Below are 17,493 nucleotides of genomic sequence, written 5' to 3' on the forward strand. Positions count from 1 at the left end.
AGATAAATTGTAATGAGCAACAGTAGAGGAAAATGGGTAGAAACATAAGCTAGGAAGCAGACTACCCAACTGATACTCAATTTTACTTCATACTAACTCTGTAAACTTGTGCAAGTTATTTTTATATTCTATTCAGGTTTCCAACCTATAAAATGAGGATAAGGAAAATGCTTACTACAAGGCATTGTTATGGAGATTAAATGAATTTAAACAGTGCCTGGACCATAGACCTTCATAAATGACAAGTGTTAGTATATTATCTTCTCTTGAGAAAAAAATGGACTCTCTCTATTTGGAAAGGTCACCCCTTTAATAGAGTATTACTAGTTACTTTAGTGAGCAGAGATATTTCTCAGTCAAATCACCGTAAACCAGTTTTGATCTTATATCTGAATAGAGGTAACTAGAATTTTAATTTCAAAATCATCTCATCCAAAAACAAAATTGTCTTTGGCTCATCACTGCATATGTATTTGCTTGTTGTTCAAGATTTCCTTCCCACCAATAACTCTTTGTTTACCTTCCTGTAAAGAAAATGACAAGGGCTAAATCCATCAGCACCAAAGCTGGGAAGCCCTCCAGGTTCATTTGGAGGAAAATACTCCTTCGAGCTCAAAGGAAGTGAGATCTGTCACAATATTGTATGCCTGCACTAAGTTTGCATCCTGAAAACTCACAGGAAGATAGGAAAGCAAGCAAGAAAAAGCAGCTGGGTCAGACAGGCTTCTGAATTCAGTGTGTGGTCTGAATTCAGTGTGTGACTTTGCCTGCACAAATTGCCCCTTCCTCCTACAAACAAGAGAATTCGGTCAAGTGGATGTGCAGAACTGGGCTGCTCTGAGATAACAGAAAAGGGCTCCTGCTTTTCCTGTAATTGCAGCCCCTTAGTCTTGTGGTTGCTACATGCAATAAATCTAATTCGATGAGAAGGACCAGCCCTTACATCCCATCAGAATGTTTCCTGGAAACCTGGAGCACAGAACTCTGATATCCTCTTGCATTGTGGCAGGAGAAGCAGCACAAGGCACAATGCTGAAATAGCATGGTCCAGGGTAGGGTACAGTTCATTTATTTTGTTGAAGAAATCATTTTCATTGCATTTGCTGGAAGAGCAGGAGTAAAGGCTACTTGACACTCGTCTCTTAAATGCTGTACATTCCACCTTGTCCCTGTGATGTAAGAGCAGGAAATGAGGACTACCAAGCACAAAAATAGTAGTTAACAATTGTGTGGGTTAAATGATAAAGTGTGTGTGTGTGCATGTTTGTGCTTTCTCAGAGTGGCCATGGAGTGATATTTATGCCAAATTATGGTTTTATAGAAATTATTTCAGAGTTCCTATGGTGACTTCTTAACTTTATCAGAGTTGGCAGCTTGGACGACTTATAGAGAAATATAGGACTCCCAGCTAAGGAAATTAAATATTTACAAAAATCAGCCAATAGCAAAGAGAAGAAAAGCTTTGAGAGATTAAAAAGTTTCACAAAAGTGGTATTTTTTAGTATAAATATAAACTGCCTCAAGACTGCATAATTATCTTTGTACACCTATGTGTGTGTGTATTCACACAATGCTCATACATGCAAAGAATTTAAGCCCAGGTAATTTTAATTGAAAAAATACATATTTTTCAATTGCATGAATATTCAAGAAAAAGTAAAAATTATTCTGACCACAACTTTTAAAAAGATGTCAGTTTTCTACTATATTTTTGTGTAGACCGTTTTAGAACATTTCCTCTTTTCAAAAAGAAATCGTCTTTGACAGACACTAGTATGAGCACAATACAGGCCCATTTATTTATTTATTTCACAGATGGACAACTAATACAGATGGTACTATTGAAATTATGTCACATCAATGTTTTCAGAGAACTTGGATTTAACTTTCAATATGAAAAAAGATTCATTCAATAATAGAAAGGGTGATACTCTGAGAGTCGAGGTGAGTCTACTTTCCATGCAATTCAAGAAATACTTCAACTATCAACTAAATAATTTATTGGACTTCCACTTCCAAAACTGAAATATCTTCCTTAATTGCATTTTTAACAGTTATGTGATGAGATCAAATCAATAACACCAATGGAATTGAGTATTTACAATCATTGCTTCAGTAAAAGGTTTGGACTGAACAAAAGGTTTGGACAAAAGGTTTGGACCTAACTATGGGCTAAATAATAGAAATGTAACAAGCTATGATTTTTAATAGCTGTGTTTTAATAGTTGACACATTTCTGAAATAATCTCAAGCAAGTAAAGCTCAGTAGAAATAAACATTAGTTATTTAATCACTGTCATAATAGAAGCTTTCCACAATGTTTAAATTATTAAGAATTTTTACTCCTCAGAAAGTAGCAGTAAATGGATCATCAACTTTTCTGGATCATGAATAGATATGTGTATTTCCTTCCTTTAGATCTATTGGGCACACTTAAGCTGAAAATACAAATTTTTATAGTTCCCAGTTTGGGCAAAACAGTGGCCTTTATAGTGCCATTCTGTTTTCCAAGCCCTCTTAGGTATTATCTCTCCAAAGGATTAAAGTGGCCAATAGTGCCCAACCTGGAGTCTTAAACTCAAAGGTAGAGTTTTGCTCACAATTTCTGTTTCTATTACATTTTCATCAATTATTTTTTCCTGTCTTTAAATGTATTAATTTTCAGCAATGTTCAAAAGTTAAAATAGAGTCTGTGACATATTTTCCAAAAATGAATGAAATGTAAGTGTCTCAATCAGTTTGGGCTGCTATAATGGAATACCATAAACTGGTGATTTAAACAACAGAAATTTATTTCTCAAAGTTCTGGAGCCTGGGAAGTCCAAGAACGATTTCTGGTGAGTGCCTTCTCCCTGGTTTGTAGATAGCCATCCTTTGCTGTGTCTTCCCATGGCAGACAGCAGGGAGAGAGGAAGAAAGCTCTCTTGTGTCTCTTCTCATAAGGACATTCATCCCATCATGAGAGCTCCACCCTCATGACCCAACCACCTGCCAAAGGCTTCATCTCCAAATGCCATCATATTGAGGAATAGGGTTTCAACATATGAATTTGATTGGTGGGGGTGGGGAGGACACAAATAGCATATGAATGAATTTGTTTCATAATATTTATTGCATCATATCCTTGATGATTTAGGCCTGCCAAAAAGAAGAAGAGTGTTTTCAAGTGGACATTAGCCTTGAGCCTCAAACATTTTGAATCCTGCTTTTTAAATTTATCCAATAATCAAGAGAGAACAATAACAATGAAGGATGTTATGCATAGAATATCAACCAGTTACAGCCAGGAAACTTTCAAAAACTAGTATGTGAAATTCTAAGAAGAGCTTATAAATAGCTATGTTCATTACATTTTAGTCATTTAAATTTTCCTGTGTGAGAGAGAAAATAAACTGACAAATTCTATAAGCAATGCCATTCAAGTACCTGAAATAATCAATGCATGTTGGCAAAAGTTACAGAAATAATTTGTGAATTTATTCATCCAACAAATGTTTATGGGGAACCAATTTCATATTGGACAAAATTTTCTGCCTTCATGGAGTTAACATCAAAGAGTAGAAAACAATAAACACATAAGTAAAATTTAGTAGGTTGAATAATGGTAAATGTTTAATAAAGCTTAGTAAAATAAAGTATCAATAGTGTGTCCATTAGTTGACTATTGCCACAAAATTGTCACATTTCAGCAATACGTGTTTATTGCTCATGTGTCTGAGATCTGTCAACTATGCTGATGTTGGCGGGGGTTGGCTCACTGAAGGGGGATCAAAGCTGACTCTGGCTAAGGTGACTGGAGAAACCAGCATGTGTCTCCATCTCCAGCATGTTAGTCTGAGCAGGTTATCAGGCTTTGGAAGGGGTGGGAGGACACGTGGAAACAGCCAAGGCTTCTTGAGACCTAGACTTGCACTAGCACACTGTCACTTCCAGCTCATTCTATCGGGGAAAGAAAGTCATATTGTTGATTCTAGAGTCAAAGAACAGGGCAGGTCATCCTACCCATTGAGAGAAGGAACTGGAGAGTCAGATAGTAAAGGATATAGAGACAAGGAAGGGTAAGAAATGGGGCCAGTGATGCATCTACCATGGCGTGGATGCTACTTTAAAGGAGAGGTCAGGAAAGAAGTTACTGATCTATTTGATCTAACTGATAAGACACGTTAAGGAGGTCAATAAGTGAGCCACAGAAATATCTGGAATAAATATTTCAAGTGCAGATGCCATAAGGCAGTATGGAAGAAATGAGGGAAGTGTGGTAGAAATGAGGTCACAGAGGTGGCGGAGGAGTGAGGTGGGACACAAATCTTGTAGGGCCTGTCAGGCCATTTGAAGAAACTTGATTTTACTCTAAGTAAGATGAGAAGCCAGTTAAAGATTATGAGGGAAGGAAAAACATAACCTTATATTTAAGAGGTTTCCTACCATGGACAAAAAAGCTGAGCAGGCTGCTGGTTGTCATTAAAAAAAAATATATATATATATTAAGAGACACAGACAATGAAAGGAATTGATAAATTTGACATGCAGGTTCATATATACAAAACTACATACCTGGTACCTTAAGGGAAATTTAATGACGATTGAAGGTAAGGTGATTTAAAATTTGCTTATGCTGAATTTAGAAAAAAAGCCCAGCTAAGCAGAGATTTCACCAGAAGCTATGTCCTTGAATACATTACTGCTGGGCCCAATGAGCACAGACATCCTTTCATTTATGTGGTGTATGCATTTCTAAAAGGTCTACGGGGTTTTGAATTTTAAAGTGAAGTAATTTTCCCATTACTATAATTTAAGATATGTAGCCCCATGCAAAAATGAAGTTAAAATTCTCCAGAATAAAAAATGTGCCTTAAACAATAAGAGAATTGAATAAGGCATAGGGTATAAAAAGTAAGCCTGCCAAAAGCAATATCCTACATGCACATGTAATTAAATTGAAGATACAATGGGAAAGAAGACCATATTTGATATAGCCAAAATGTATAACAATATAAAACATCTAGTCTAAATTTTAGCAAGAAATGTTCACATCACTAGAGGAAATCTAGAAAACACTCTTCAAAGACACAAAAGTAAACTTAAACAAATGAAAAGATACACCACGTACTTAGGAAGAAGCAACCTTATAAGGAGATCGGTTATCCCCCAGGTAATTTTGAAATTTAATATGAGACCATTGAAAACCACCAGATTTTTCTTTTCTAAAGCTTGAAAAGTTAATTATAAAGTTCATTTGGGAAAACAAACATATGGAGAGAGTGGCTAGTCTTGTTACTAAAATCCACTAAAAGTCTCATAACGGTGTAGAATGTGTTATGTAACAAGACAGAGAGACTAATGGAACAAAATTTAAAAATTCAGAAATCAACTTGGTTACCTATACATACATACATAGAAAATATAGGATACAATAAAGATGGAATCTCAAGTCTAAGCTGAAAAGATGAACTTTTTGGTAACCTGAATTGAGATAATTGGATATTCATATGGAAAAAGACAAAAATTAGATCAGTCTCTTACATCATACATGAGAATAAATTCTGAAGGAATCAAAAAGTAAATTCTAAAAAATTAAACACTGTAGTACTAGAAGTTAACATGGGTAAATTCTATAATCTGAGAGTGGGAAAACTGCCACAACAAAGTCCAGAAGTAATACAGGAAAAAATTGATGAATACAAGTACATAAAATAAAAATATATTTTTGGTATGGCAAAATCATAAGCAAATAAAGACAAATGGCAAACTGAAAAAAATAGCTAAGTGCTATATCTCTAATATATAAAGATCTTCTAAAATAAAGAAAAAACAGACTCATAGCCCTATTTTAAATGGGATAGAAAATTAAAGAGATCTCACAAAAAAGCAAATGGCTCTTAACTCTAAGAGATAGTCAACCTAACTGATACGAGAAATGCAATTAAAATTACATGGAGATATCATTTCTCACCTACTAGATCAGCACAAATCCACAAGATTGAAATCATACTCTGTTGTCAAATTCATGAAGAATCAGACACTCATATATATTTCTTGTAGAGTTGCAAAATGTACAATTTCCAAGGAAAGAAAGTTAATAATATCCAGCAAAATTACACATGCATGTATCCTTTGACGCAGCAGTAACTCTAGGAATCTACCTCAAAGATACACTGGCAAAAATCCAAAATGCACAGGGCAATTCACTGTACTCCTGTTTAGAACAGCAAATGTCAGAGAATAACTCAAATGTTCATTAATAAGGTACTGGTTGAATAAAGTATGGTAATTCCAAACACACACACAAATTGTTTACAATTATAAAAAGCGGTGAAATATATCTCTGCATATCATTATGTACTATCACGGGAAACTATGTTAAAGTAGCAGGTTATAAAATTACACACAAAAAGCATAAGAAAGCAGAGAGGAGATAAAATTGTATAGTGTGACAACAATTACCTAAGGATAGAAGAGAAAATACTGTTAATACATACATTATGGTAACAATTTATGGAGAAACCAAAATTTTTAAATTACCTTTAAGTGAGGGAAGAAGGGAAAAAGGCAGTGAGTAAAAAGTAACCAAACTTCTTTAGAAGGTACTTTACTTTGTATACCTGACTCTGATAAGAATTTAAATTGCTGATAAAACATATTGTAACCCTGTAATTTTTAGAAGTGAATTTGAAGAACTTATGCTGAAAATTATTTTCAAGTTTAGGAATTCTAATTCAACTTTTGTAATATGACATTAGTTATTTTCTAAAGTTAGGAATACACAACAGCTATTTTGGCATGTGTGAAAACACACACGTGTGGACTGTATTTTTCACTGTGATAGGAGCTCTAGTATACAGCAGAAAGAGATGGAGTCTGGTGGAGAGTTTCTCAATTGGAAATCAGGTCACCAGCCAAATAAACAGAAAAAAATTCTTTGAAAACAAACAGAAAAAACCCACAATGGTTACAGATTGTATCCAGAAATAATGATTGGGATTTATTCCCTTAATCGATATGATCCTGTTTATGTAATCAAATATAAATATCTCAGTTTACTTCTTAGCTTACTGTTTCATTGGGCTATCAAGCTGATTTTGACACAAAGTTGACTTGTTTATCTCCCTAGCACTTATCACCATCTGACATTACATGAAACTAATTTCTTCCTCTCTCCCTGTCTCTTCCTCTCCCTTCTCATACTCCATCTGTCTTTCCTCCCTCTGCAATGTAAGCTCCATTAAACCAGGGATTTTGTGTTTTTACTCTTTTAACTAAGTATTTGGTACCAGTGCCTGACCAATAGGTGATGCCCAATAAATATTTGTTAAGTAAATGAATGGGTGAGTATTATTCATTTGTCACAGCCAAAAATCTACCTGAGATTTTATACAGTCACAGTACATTTTGTCATGTGTCTTAATCCAGGTATTTATGATGGACAGAATCTCTCGTAGGCTTTTAATGGCACTGGGGCACAGGGGTACATGAGATCAGGGCAGACTGCCATGGCTAAAGAGGATAGTCTCTGAAGGCATTCACTCCATCTTCCACAGAGCCTAGCTCACGTACCTGCATACAGAGACTTAGGACAGAACCTATCTCGTGGTTATTCAAGGAAAGTACCCAATACAGTGTCTGGCAGACAGTCAAGAAAATGTACCCATAAGTTATGAGAAGGGATAAAGGGAAGAAGTCTGAAGGAGCCATAAAGCCTCCCCAGCACTTAACTTCCTCGATTTCCCATTCTGCTATTTTCATACAGGTGACCATGGTTAAGTTTTTGGAATGATTTGAGCATCAGCTTCTGAATTAGAAAAATTGAAATAAAATAATTCCTGCTCAACAAAAACATCAAACAAGACCATTTAAGTGGAAGTGATATGTTGCTATATAATTGTGCTTGGTCCTTACCATCTACCCACTCAAACCACCTAGTCAATTAAGCCAACTGTTCAATCAATCAATCAAACAGCACGTAGTCATGATTACACACCAAGTGTGAGGCACTGAACTCTTCACCATGTAGAGTAATGTAGGTTTACAGCACTCCCCAGGGAAACCACAGACAAAAGATTCACTAAAGTCTTCTGACTTTTGTTTAACATGCAGCTGCGGGCACTCAGGTATAAACAAAGAGATTTTTTTTTTCTCCCAAGAATATATTCTTGGGGACCAGGCACAGTGGTTCACACCTGTAATTCCAGCACTTTGGGAGACCGAGGTGGATGGATCTCTTGAGGTCAGGAGTTTGAGACCAGCCTGGCCAACATGGTGAAACCCTGTATCTTCTAAAAATACAAAAAATTAGATAGGCATAGTGGCTCGCACCTGTAATTCTAGCTATTCGGGAGGCTGAGGAACGAGAATCACTTGAACCCAGGAGGCAGAGGTTACAGTGAGCTGAGATCAGGCCACTGCACTCCATCCTGGGTGACAGAGCGCAGCTCTGTCTCAAAAACAAACAAACAAACAAACAAACAAAAAGAAGAAAATATACATCCCTGGGTTCCAAATTCTTTCTCAATTTCTATTGTGCCCCATTAATTCCTTTCTTTTGTCTTTTCTGGCCCTGCATATCAAAAATGTGAGAGACCAAAATCGATTATTGTCCTAGTAAATAATAAAAACAGATTAAGTCTTGTGATGTTGCCCCAAGAGAAAATATTTGATACTCTTTTCTAATCACAATGTCCTTCTCCTATCCAAACTGCAGGTTCGGGAACGAAGACTCAGCCCCTGAAAATACTACTATCCCCTGACCCAGGGTAACCTTTCTCTTCATGTTTTACACGGAAAAACAAAGTGTGTTCTATTTAAACAAAATACGTTCTACTTGGGTTCAAGGCCCACCTTCCTTATATCCAACATTAGACTATTTTCCAGGAACCTCACTCCAACCTCTTAATATCTTCTCTTTCTGAACACATAATTTCTCCCCCACAAATTTTGTTTTTACTTATATCACAAATGTCTTAATAATATTACCATTTTTAAAATTTTTTAATTTTAGTTTGATGGGTGCCTAGTAGGTGTACATACTTATAGGGTACATGGTATGTTTTGATACACATATGCAATGTGTAATAATCACATCATGCCAAATGGAGCTCCCAACCTCTTGCACCTTTATCTTTTGCATTACAAACAATCCAATTACATTATTTTAGTAATTTTAAAATGCACACTTAAATTATTATTGACTGTAGTCACCCTGTTGTGCTATCTTGTTTTGTAGGGGGCTTACTGATAGCATGCTTTTTTAAAAAATGAACTTTATTTTTAGAGCAGTTTTAAGTTCATGGCAAAATAGAGCAGAAAGTGCAGAGAATTTCCATATGACCTTTGCTCCCTCACACACATGCACACACACACACAGCCTCCCCACAAGTAATACCTCTTGCCTTTATTACAATCAACTAACCTATATTGACATGTTATTATCACCCAAGGTCCATAGTTTACATTAGAGTTCACTTTTGTGTTATACATTCTATGGGTTTTGACAAACATATAAGGACATGCATTCACCATTATAGTACCATATGGAATAGTTTCACTGCCCTAAAAATTTGTACACTTTTCCCATTTTTTCCTCCCTCCCTCCAATCTCTCACGACCATTGACCTTTCCCCTGTCTCCATAGTTTAGTTTTTTCCAGAATGTCATATGGTTGAAGTCATACAGTACATAGCTTTTTCATATTGGCTCATTTCACTTACAAATGTGCATTTAAAGTTTCTCTAGGTCTTTTCATAGCTTGATGGTTTCTTTTTCTTTTCTTTTTTTTCCTTTTTTTTTTTTGAGACAGGGTCTCGCTCTGTTGCCCAGGCACAAACATGGCTCACTGAAGCCTCTCCTTTCTGGGCTCAAGCAATCCTCCCATCTCAGTCCCCCAAGTAGCTGGGACTACAGACACATGCCACCATGCTTCACTACTTTTTGTATTTCTTGTAGGATGGGTTTTCACCATGTTGACCAGGGTGGTCTCAAACTCTTGGGAGCAAGTGATCCATCCACCTCAGCCTCCCAAACTGCTGAGATTATAGGCGTGAGCCACCACACCCAGCCAATAGCTTATTTCTTTTTACCCCTGAAAAATACCTGGATGTACTACAGTTTATCCATTCACCTACTGAGAGACAATTTGGTTGCTTCCAATTTTGACAATTATGAATAAAGCTGCTATAAACATCTGTATGCAGGTTTTATATAGACACAACTTTTCAACTCATCTGAGTGAATACCAAGGAACATGATTATGGGATTGTATGGCAAAAATATGTTTAGTTTTTTAAGAAATTGCCAAACTGTTTTCAATAGTGGCTGGGTATTTAGCTTTTTTAAGAAATTGTCAAACTGTTTTCTACAGTGACTGGGGTTTGGGCCGTACTCCTGAAAGATGCCATTCTAAATGCTGTAATATCAAATGTTGAAATCCCAAAATATCAAAATCCCTAATGTCTAAAATTCCCAAAATTCCAATATTGATAGACCAAAATCACAATATAATTCTGGAAAGGTAATTTTAAAAAAATTTTTAAAGACATTTACTTGCATTTGCAAAGAAGGTTTGTTTGAGAAATATAAAAACACAACTGAACAGTTTATAGGCATTTGAGATTATGGCATTTGGGATTTTGTCTTTTGGATTATGATTGGCACTGTGAATGGCTCTACCATTATGCATCCCCAGCAGCAATGAATGAGAGTTCTTGCTGCCCCAGCATTTGGTGGTGTTCATGTTTTGCATTTGAGCCATTCTAATATGTGTGTGGTGGTATCTCATTTTAATTTGCAACTGACTAGTGGCATACAATGTTGAAAACTGTTTCATATGCTTATTTGCCTGGCGTGTGTCTTCTTTGGTAAGTTTTTAGAGTACTTTGGACACCAGTCCTTTATCAAAAGCATTTTGCAAATACTTTCTCCCCATCTGTGGCTTGTCACTTCATTCTCTTGACAGTGCTTTCACAAGAGTAAATGTTTTTAATTTAATGAAGTACTGCTTATCAATTATTTCCTTCACCGATTGTGCCTTTGGTGTTGGATCCAAAATATTCAGCTCAAACCCAAGATCATCTAGATTTTCTTCTACGCTGTATTCTAGGAGTTTTATACTTTAGCATTTTACATCTCAGTCTATAATCCATTTTGAGCTGATTTTTGTGAAGAGTTTAAGGTCTATGTCTAGATTCATCTTTTTGAGTGTGAACATCCCATTGTTCAACACCATTTGTTGAAAACTTATCTTTTCTCCATTGTATTCCCTTTGCTCCTTTATCAAAAATCAGTGATAGTATTTATACAGGTCTATACCTGTGCTCTGTTCCATTGATCTATTTTTCTGTTCCATTGATCTATTTTTCTATTCTTTGGCAAATACCACACTGTCTTTATTACTGTAGCTTTATAGTAAGTCTTGAAGTTGGATAGTGACAGTCCTCTAACTTTGTGCTTCTTCAATATTATGTTTGCTATACTGGCTCTTTTGCCTGTCCTTATAAACTTAAGCATCACTTTGTTGATATTCAGGAATTTATTTTCCGGGATTTTGATCGGGTCTGCCTTGGATCTATGCATCAAGTTGGGATAAAGTGATGTCTTCATAATATTGAGTCTTTCCATCCACAGACATGGAATCTCTCTCTATTTATTTAGTTTTTTATTTCTTCATCAGAGTTTTATGAATTCCTCATAAAGGTCTTATATATTTTTGTTAGTTTTATGCCTAAGTATTTAGCTGGGGGGTAATATTGTAAATAGGATTTTGTTTTTAATCTCAAATCCCATTTGTTTGTTGCTAGCATATAGGAAAGCAATTAACTTTTGTATATCAACCTAATTTTGCTACCTTGTTAATAATTGCTTATTAGCTCCAGGAGAGTTTTGTTGTTGTTGTTGTTGTTGTTTTGTTTTGTTTTTTGGTCAATTCTTTCCGATTTTCTACATAGATAATCATGTCATCTGCAGACAAAGGCAGTTCTATTTTTTTCTTCCCAATCTGTATACTTTTTACTTCCTTTTCTTGTCTTATTGCATTAGCTAGGACTTCCAATAAATATGATGTTGAAAAGTGTTAGTGAAAGGAGATGTCCTTGCCTTGCTCCTTATCTTAGTGGGAAAGCTTCAATGTGTTACCATTAAGTATGATGTTAGCTGAAAGATTTTTTTACATGTTCATTATCAAGTTGAGTAAGCTCCCCTCTATCACTAGTTTGCTGAGAGTTCTGATCATGAATGAGAGCTGGTTTTGCTAGATGCATTTTCTGCATCTATTGATATGATCATGTGATTTTTCTTCTTTAGCCTGGTGCTGTGGTGTAATTAGTCTGCTGCCACAGCCAAGTGTATAAAATCCTCTGGTGAATCTCTTGTGATGATTCAAATCCTAGAGTAATCTCCTGAAGAAGAGAAGACCCTCTGCTCCACGTCCCATGGCTTCTGCCCTCCTTTCCCGTGCAGGGGTCCAGCCTTCTCCCCACAGCCTTGGGGGCTCTTGCCCTTCCTGTGCTAACAGTAGGTCTTTTACAATCTTTCTAATGATTTTTTTTTAACCCACTAAGTATCCCCACGTCCCCCATACCCTCTGACTACTCTTCCCAGCTTCTAGCAATCATCCTTCTACTCTCTATCTCCATGAGTCCATTTGTTTTGATTTTTAGATGACACAAATAAGTGAGAACATGTGAACTTTTTCTTTCTGTGTCTGGTTTATTTCACTTAGCGTAATGACCTCCAGTTCCATCCATGTTGTTGCAAATGAAAGTATCATTCTTTTTTATGGGTGTGTGGTACTCTAATATATATAAATACTACATTTTCTTTATCCATTCTTCTGTTCATGGACACTAAGGTTGCTTCCAAATTTTGACTACTGGGAACAGTACTGCAATAAACATTGGAGTGCTGCTATCTCTTCGGCATACTGATTTGCTTTCTTTGGAGTACATACCCAGCAGTGGGATTGCTGGATTATGAGGTAGCTCTATTTTTAGGTTTTTGAGGAATTTTCAAACTGGTTGTACTAATTTACTTTCCACCAACAGTTTATGAAGGTTCCCTTTCTCCGCAAACTCACCAGCATTTGTTATTGCCTGTTCTTTGGATATAAGCCATTTTAACTGGAGTGAGATGATATCTCAGTGTAGTTTTGATTTGCATTTCTCTGATGATCAATGATGGTGTCATCAATGCTGATCATCAATCATCAGTGATGATCTTTTCGTATGCCTGTTTTCCATTTGCATATCTTCTTTGGAGAAATATCTAATCAATTCTTTTGCCCATTTTAAAAATCTGATTATTAGATTTTATCCCCTATAGAGTTGTTTGACCTCCCTATACATTCTGTTAATCTCTTGTCAGATATGTAGTTTGCAAATATTTTCTCCATTCTATAGGTTGTCTCTTCAGTTTGTCGATTGTTTCTTTTGCTGTGAAGAAGTTTTTAAACTTGACATGATTCTATTTGTCCATTTTTGCTTTGGGTGCTTGTGCTTGTGTGGTGCTACCAATAAATTTTTGTTCAGACAAACGTCCTTGAAAGTTTCCCCAATGTTTTCTGGTAGTAGATTCATAGTTTGAGGACTTAAAATCTTTAATTCATTTTGATTTGATTTTTGTATACGGTGAGAGATAAGGGTCTAGTTTCATTTTTCTGCATACGGATATCCAGTTTTCCCAACATTATTTATTGAAGAGACTGTCTTTCTCCCAATGTATGTTCTTGGCACCTTTGTAAAAAACTGAGTTCACTGTAAGTGTGTAGATTTGTTTCTGGGTTCTCTATTCTGTTCCATTGGTCTATGTGTCTGTTTTTATGCCAGTACCACACTGTTGGTTACTTTGGCTCTGTAGTACAATTTGAAGTCAGGTAATGTGATTCCTCCAGTTTTGTTCTTTTTGCTCTGGAGAGCTTTGGCTCTTCTGGGTCTTTTGTGGTTTCATATAAATCTTAGGACTATTATGTCTCTTTCTGTGAAGAATGTCGTTGGGATTTTGATGGAAATTACATTAAATTTGTAGATTGAGTTCAGTAGTATGGACATTTTAACAATATTTATTCTTCCAATACATGAAAATGGATTATTTTTCAATTTTTTGGTGTCCTTTTAAATTTCTTTTATTACATTTTTTATAGTTTTCATTATAGACATCTGTCACTTCTTTGGTTAATTTAACTCCTAGGTATTTAATTTTACTTGTGGCTATTGTAAATGGAATTGCTTTCTTGATTTCTTTTTCAGATTGTTCACTATTGATAATAGAAGTGCTACTGATTTTTTGTATGTTAATTTTGTATCGTGTAACTTTACTAAATTTGTTGATGCGTTCTAATTGTTTTTTAGTTCAATCCTTAGAGTTTTCCAAACATAAGATAATATAATCTGTAAACAAGGATAATTTGACTTCTTTTTTTCCAATTTGGATGCACTTTCTTTCTCTTGTTTGATTGCTCTAGCTAGTACTTTCAATACTGTTAAATAACAGTGGTGAAAATAAGCATCCCTGTCATGTTCCTGATCTTGGAGGAAAGGCTTTGAGTTTTTCCCCATTTGGTATGATAGTAACTGGGGGTTTGTAATATATAGCTTTTATTATGTCGAGGTATGCTCCTTCTAGCCTCAGTTTTTTTAGGATTTTTATTATGAAGGAATATTGAATTTTATCAAATGCTTTTTTCAGTATCAAGTGATAATTATCATAGGTTTTTTGGTCTTCATTCTGTTGATATGATGTATCACATTGATTGATTTGTGTATGCCTTGAATCCCAGGGATAAATCCCACTTGGTCATGATGAATTATCTTTTTAGTATATTGTTGAATTCAGGTTGCTGATATTTTCATGGGAACTTTTGCATCAGTATTCATCAGAGGTCTTGGCTTGTAGTTTTCTTTCTTTGCTGTGACTTTGTCATGTTTGGTATCAGGGTAATATGTGCCTCATAGAATCAGTTTGGTAGTATTCCCTCCTCCTCTATTTTTCAGAACAGTTTTAGTAGGATTGGCATTAGTTCTTCTTTAAATGTTTGGTAAAATTCAGTAGTGAAGCCATTAGGTCCTGGGCTTTTCTTTACTGGGAGAACTTTATTCTGGCTTCTGTCTCATTACCTGTTATTGGTTTGTTAAGGTTTTGGATTTCTTCATGGTTCAATCTTGGTAGGTTGTATGTGTCTAAGAATTTGTCAATTTCCTCTAGATTTTCCTATTTCTTGACATATGGTTGCTCATAGTAACCATTAATTATCCTTTGAATTTCTGCAGTATCAGTCCAAATGTCTTCTTTTCCATCATTGGCTTTTATTTATTTGGATCTTCCCTCTTTTTTTCTCAGTCTGGCTAAAGGTTTGTCAATTTTGTTTATCTTTTTAAAACCTCATTTTTTGTTTTGTTAATCTTTTGTGTTATTTTTTACATTTCAGTTTTATTTCTGCTATGATTTTTATTATTTCTTTTCTACTGCTAATTTTATCTTTGGTTTGTTTTTGCTTTTCTAATTCTTTAAGATGTATTATTAGGTTGCTTATTTGAATTTTTTTAATGTAGGCACTTAATAGCTACAAACTTCCCTCTTAGTACTGCTTTGGCTGTATCCCACAGGTTGTGTTCAAACAAACATTGTCATTTGTTTCAAGACTTTTTTCAATTTCCTTCTTAGTTTCTTCATTAACTCATTGGTCATTCAGGAATATATTGTTCAATTTCCATGTGTTGGTACAGTTTCCAAAATTCCTCTTGATATTGATTTCTAGTTTTATTCCATTGTGATCAGAGGAGATGCTTGATATTTAATTTTGTTGAATGTTTTAAGACTTGTTGTGTGACTTAACATATGGTCCATCCTTGAGAATGATTCATGTGCTTAGCAGAAGAATATGTATTCTATAACTGTTGCATGAAATGTTCTGTATTAAGTCTATTTGGTCTATAGTGCAGATTAAATGTGAGGTCTCTTTGTTGATTTTCTGCCTGGAAGATCTGTGTGATGTTGAAAGATGACTTTTGAAGTCTCCAGCTATTATTGTATTGGGGTCTATCTTTCTCTTTAGTTCTCATATTTGCTTTGTATATATGGGTACCCAATATTGGGTGCAAATGTATTTGAAATTGTTATATTTGCTTGCTGAAGTGACCCCTTTATCATTATATAGTAACCTTCTTTGTCTCTCCCTGTAGCTTTTGTCTTGAAATCTATTTTGTCTGATACAAGTATAGTTACTCCTGCTCTTCTTTGGTTTCCATTGACATGGGATATCTTTTCCTATCATTTTATTGTCAGTGTATATGTATCTTTAGAGGTAAAGTGAGTTTATTTTAGGCAACAGATCAATGGGTCTTGATTTTCATCCATTCAGCCACTAATTAGGTTTTGATTGGAGAGTTTAGTCCATTTTCATTGAGTGTTATTATTGATAAGTAAGCAATTATTCCTCCCATTTGGTTATTTGTTTTCTGGCTGTTTTGTGGTCTTATCTCCCTTATTTTTTCCATTCTATCTGTCTTTCAGTGAAGGTAATTTCCTCTGGTTATATGGTTTTATTTGTTGCTTTCTATTTTTAGTGTATCCTTGTATTTTGAGGGACAGTTATGTTACCATGAGGCTTGAAAATACCATCTTGTAACTCATTATTTTAACCTGATAACAATTTAACACTTTTTGCATAAACAAACAAACAAGTAAAAACAAAAACAAAAACTTTAAACCTTAACTTTGTCCCCCTACTTTTTAACGTTTCGTTGTTTCTATTGACATCTTATTGTACCGTCTATGTCTTGGAAAGTTTCTGTAGTTATTGTTTTTGTATTGGTTTGTTATTTATTCCTTCTACTTAAAATAAGTTTAGATTACATACTAAAGTTATAATGTTATAATATTACGTGGGTTTCTGTGTACTTACTATTACCAGTGAGTTTTGTACCTTCAGATGATTTCTTTTTGTTCATTAATGTCCTTTTCTTTCTGATTGAAGTACTCCCTTTAGCATTTCTTGTAGAACAGGCCTGGTGTTGATTAAATCACTCAGCTTTTATTTGTCTGGGAAAGTCTTTATTTCTCCTTCATGTTTAAAGTATATTTGGTGAAGAAATAGGGTAAATGTTTTTTTTTTCTTTCAGCACCTTAAATATGCCATGCCACTCTCTCCTGGCCTGTAAGGTTTCCACTCAAAAGTCTGCCTACCAGACATATTAGAGCTAAATAGCATGTTGTTTGTTTCTTTTTTATTGCTGCTTTTATGATCCTTTCTTTACCTTTGACATTTGGGAGTTTGATTGTTAAATGCCTTGAAGTAGTCTTCTTTAGATTACATTTGCTTAGTGTTCTATAACTATCTTATACTTGAATATTGCTATATTTCTCTGGGTTTGGGAAGTTCTCTGTTATTATCCCTTTGAATAAACTTTCTACGCTTATCTCATTCTCCACTTCCTCTTTAAGGCCAATAACTCTTAGATTTGCCCATTTGAGGGCTATTTGCTAGATCCTGTGAGTGTGCTTCTTTGTTTC

The 17,493-nt window shown here is 35.1% G+C and overlaps 1 protein-coding gene across 2 annotated transcripts in view; it reads left to right on the plus strand.

The window, feature by feature from the left end:
• Window positions 1–523: 523 nt before the first annotated feature.
• The window catches only part of OPRM1 (opioid receptor mu 1), a 128,745-nt gene continuing 111,775 nt past the window's right edge, over window positions 524–17,493 (plus strand). Inside the window, exon 1 of one of the 2 annotated variants that reach the window (XM_023206099.1) lies at window positions 524–1,052. Coding sequence is in view for 1 of the 2 variants with exons in the window: in XM_023206097.1 (XP_023061865.1) it covers window positions 536–582 (47 nt within the window). In the remaining variant the exon portion in view is untranslated. The remainder of the gene's footprint in view (window positions 1,053–17,493) is intronic. The other variant, XM_023206097.1, reaches the window with a different exon arrangement.

The sequence above is a fragment of the Piliocolobus tephrosceles genome, chromosome 5, assembly GCF_002776525.5.
Source record: "Piliocolobus tephrosceles isolate RC106 chromosome 5, ASM277652v3, whole genome shotgun sequence".
In the NCBI taxonomy this organism is placed as follows: Eukaryota; Metazoa; Chordata; class Mammalia; order Primates; family Cercopithecidae; genus Piliocolobus; species Piliocolobus tephrosceles.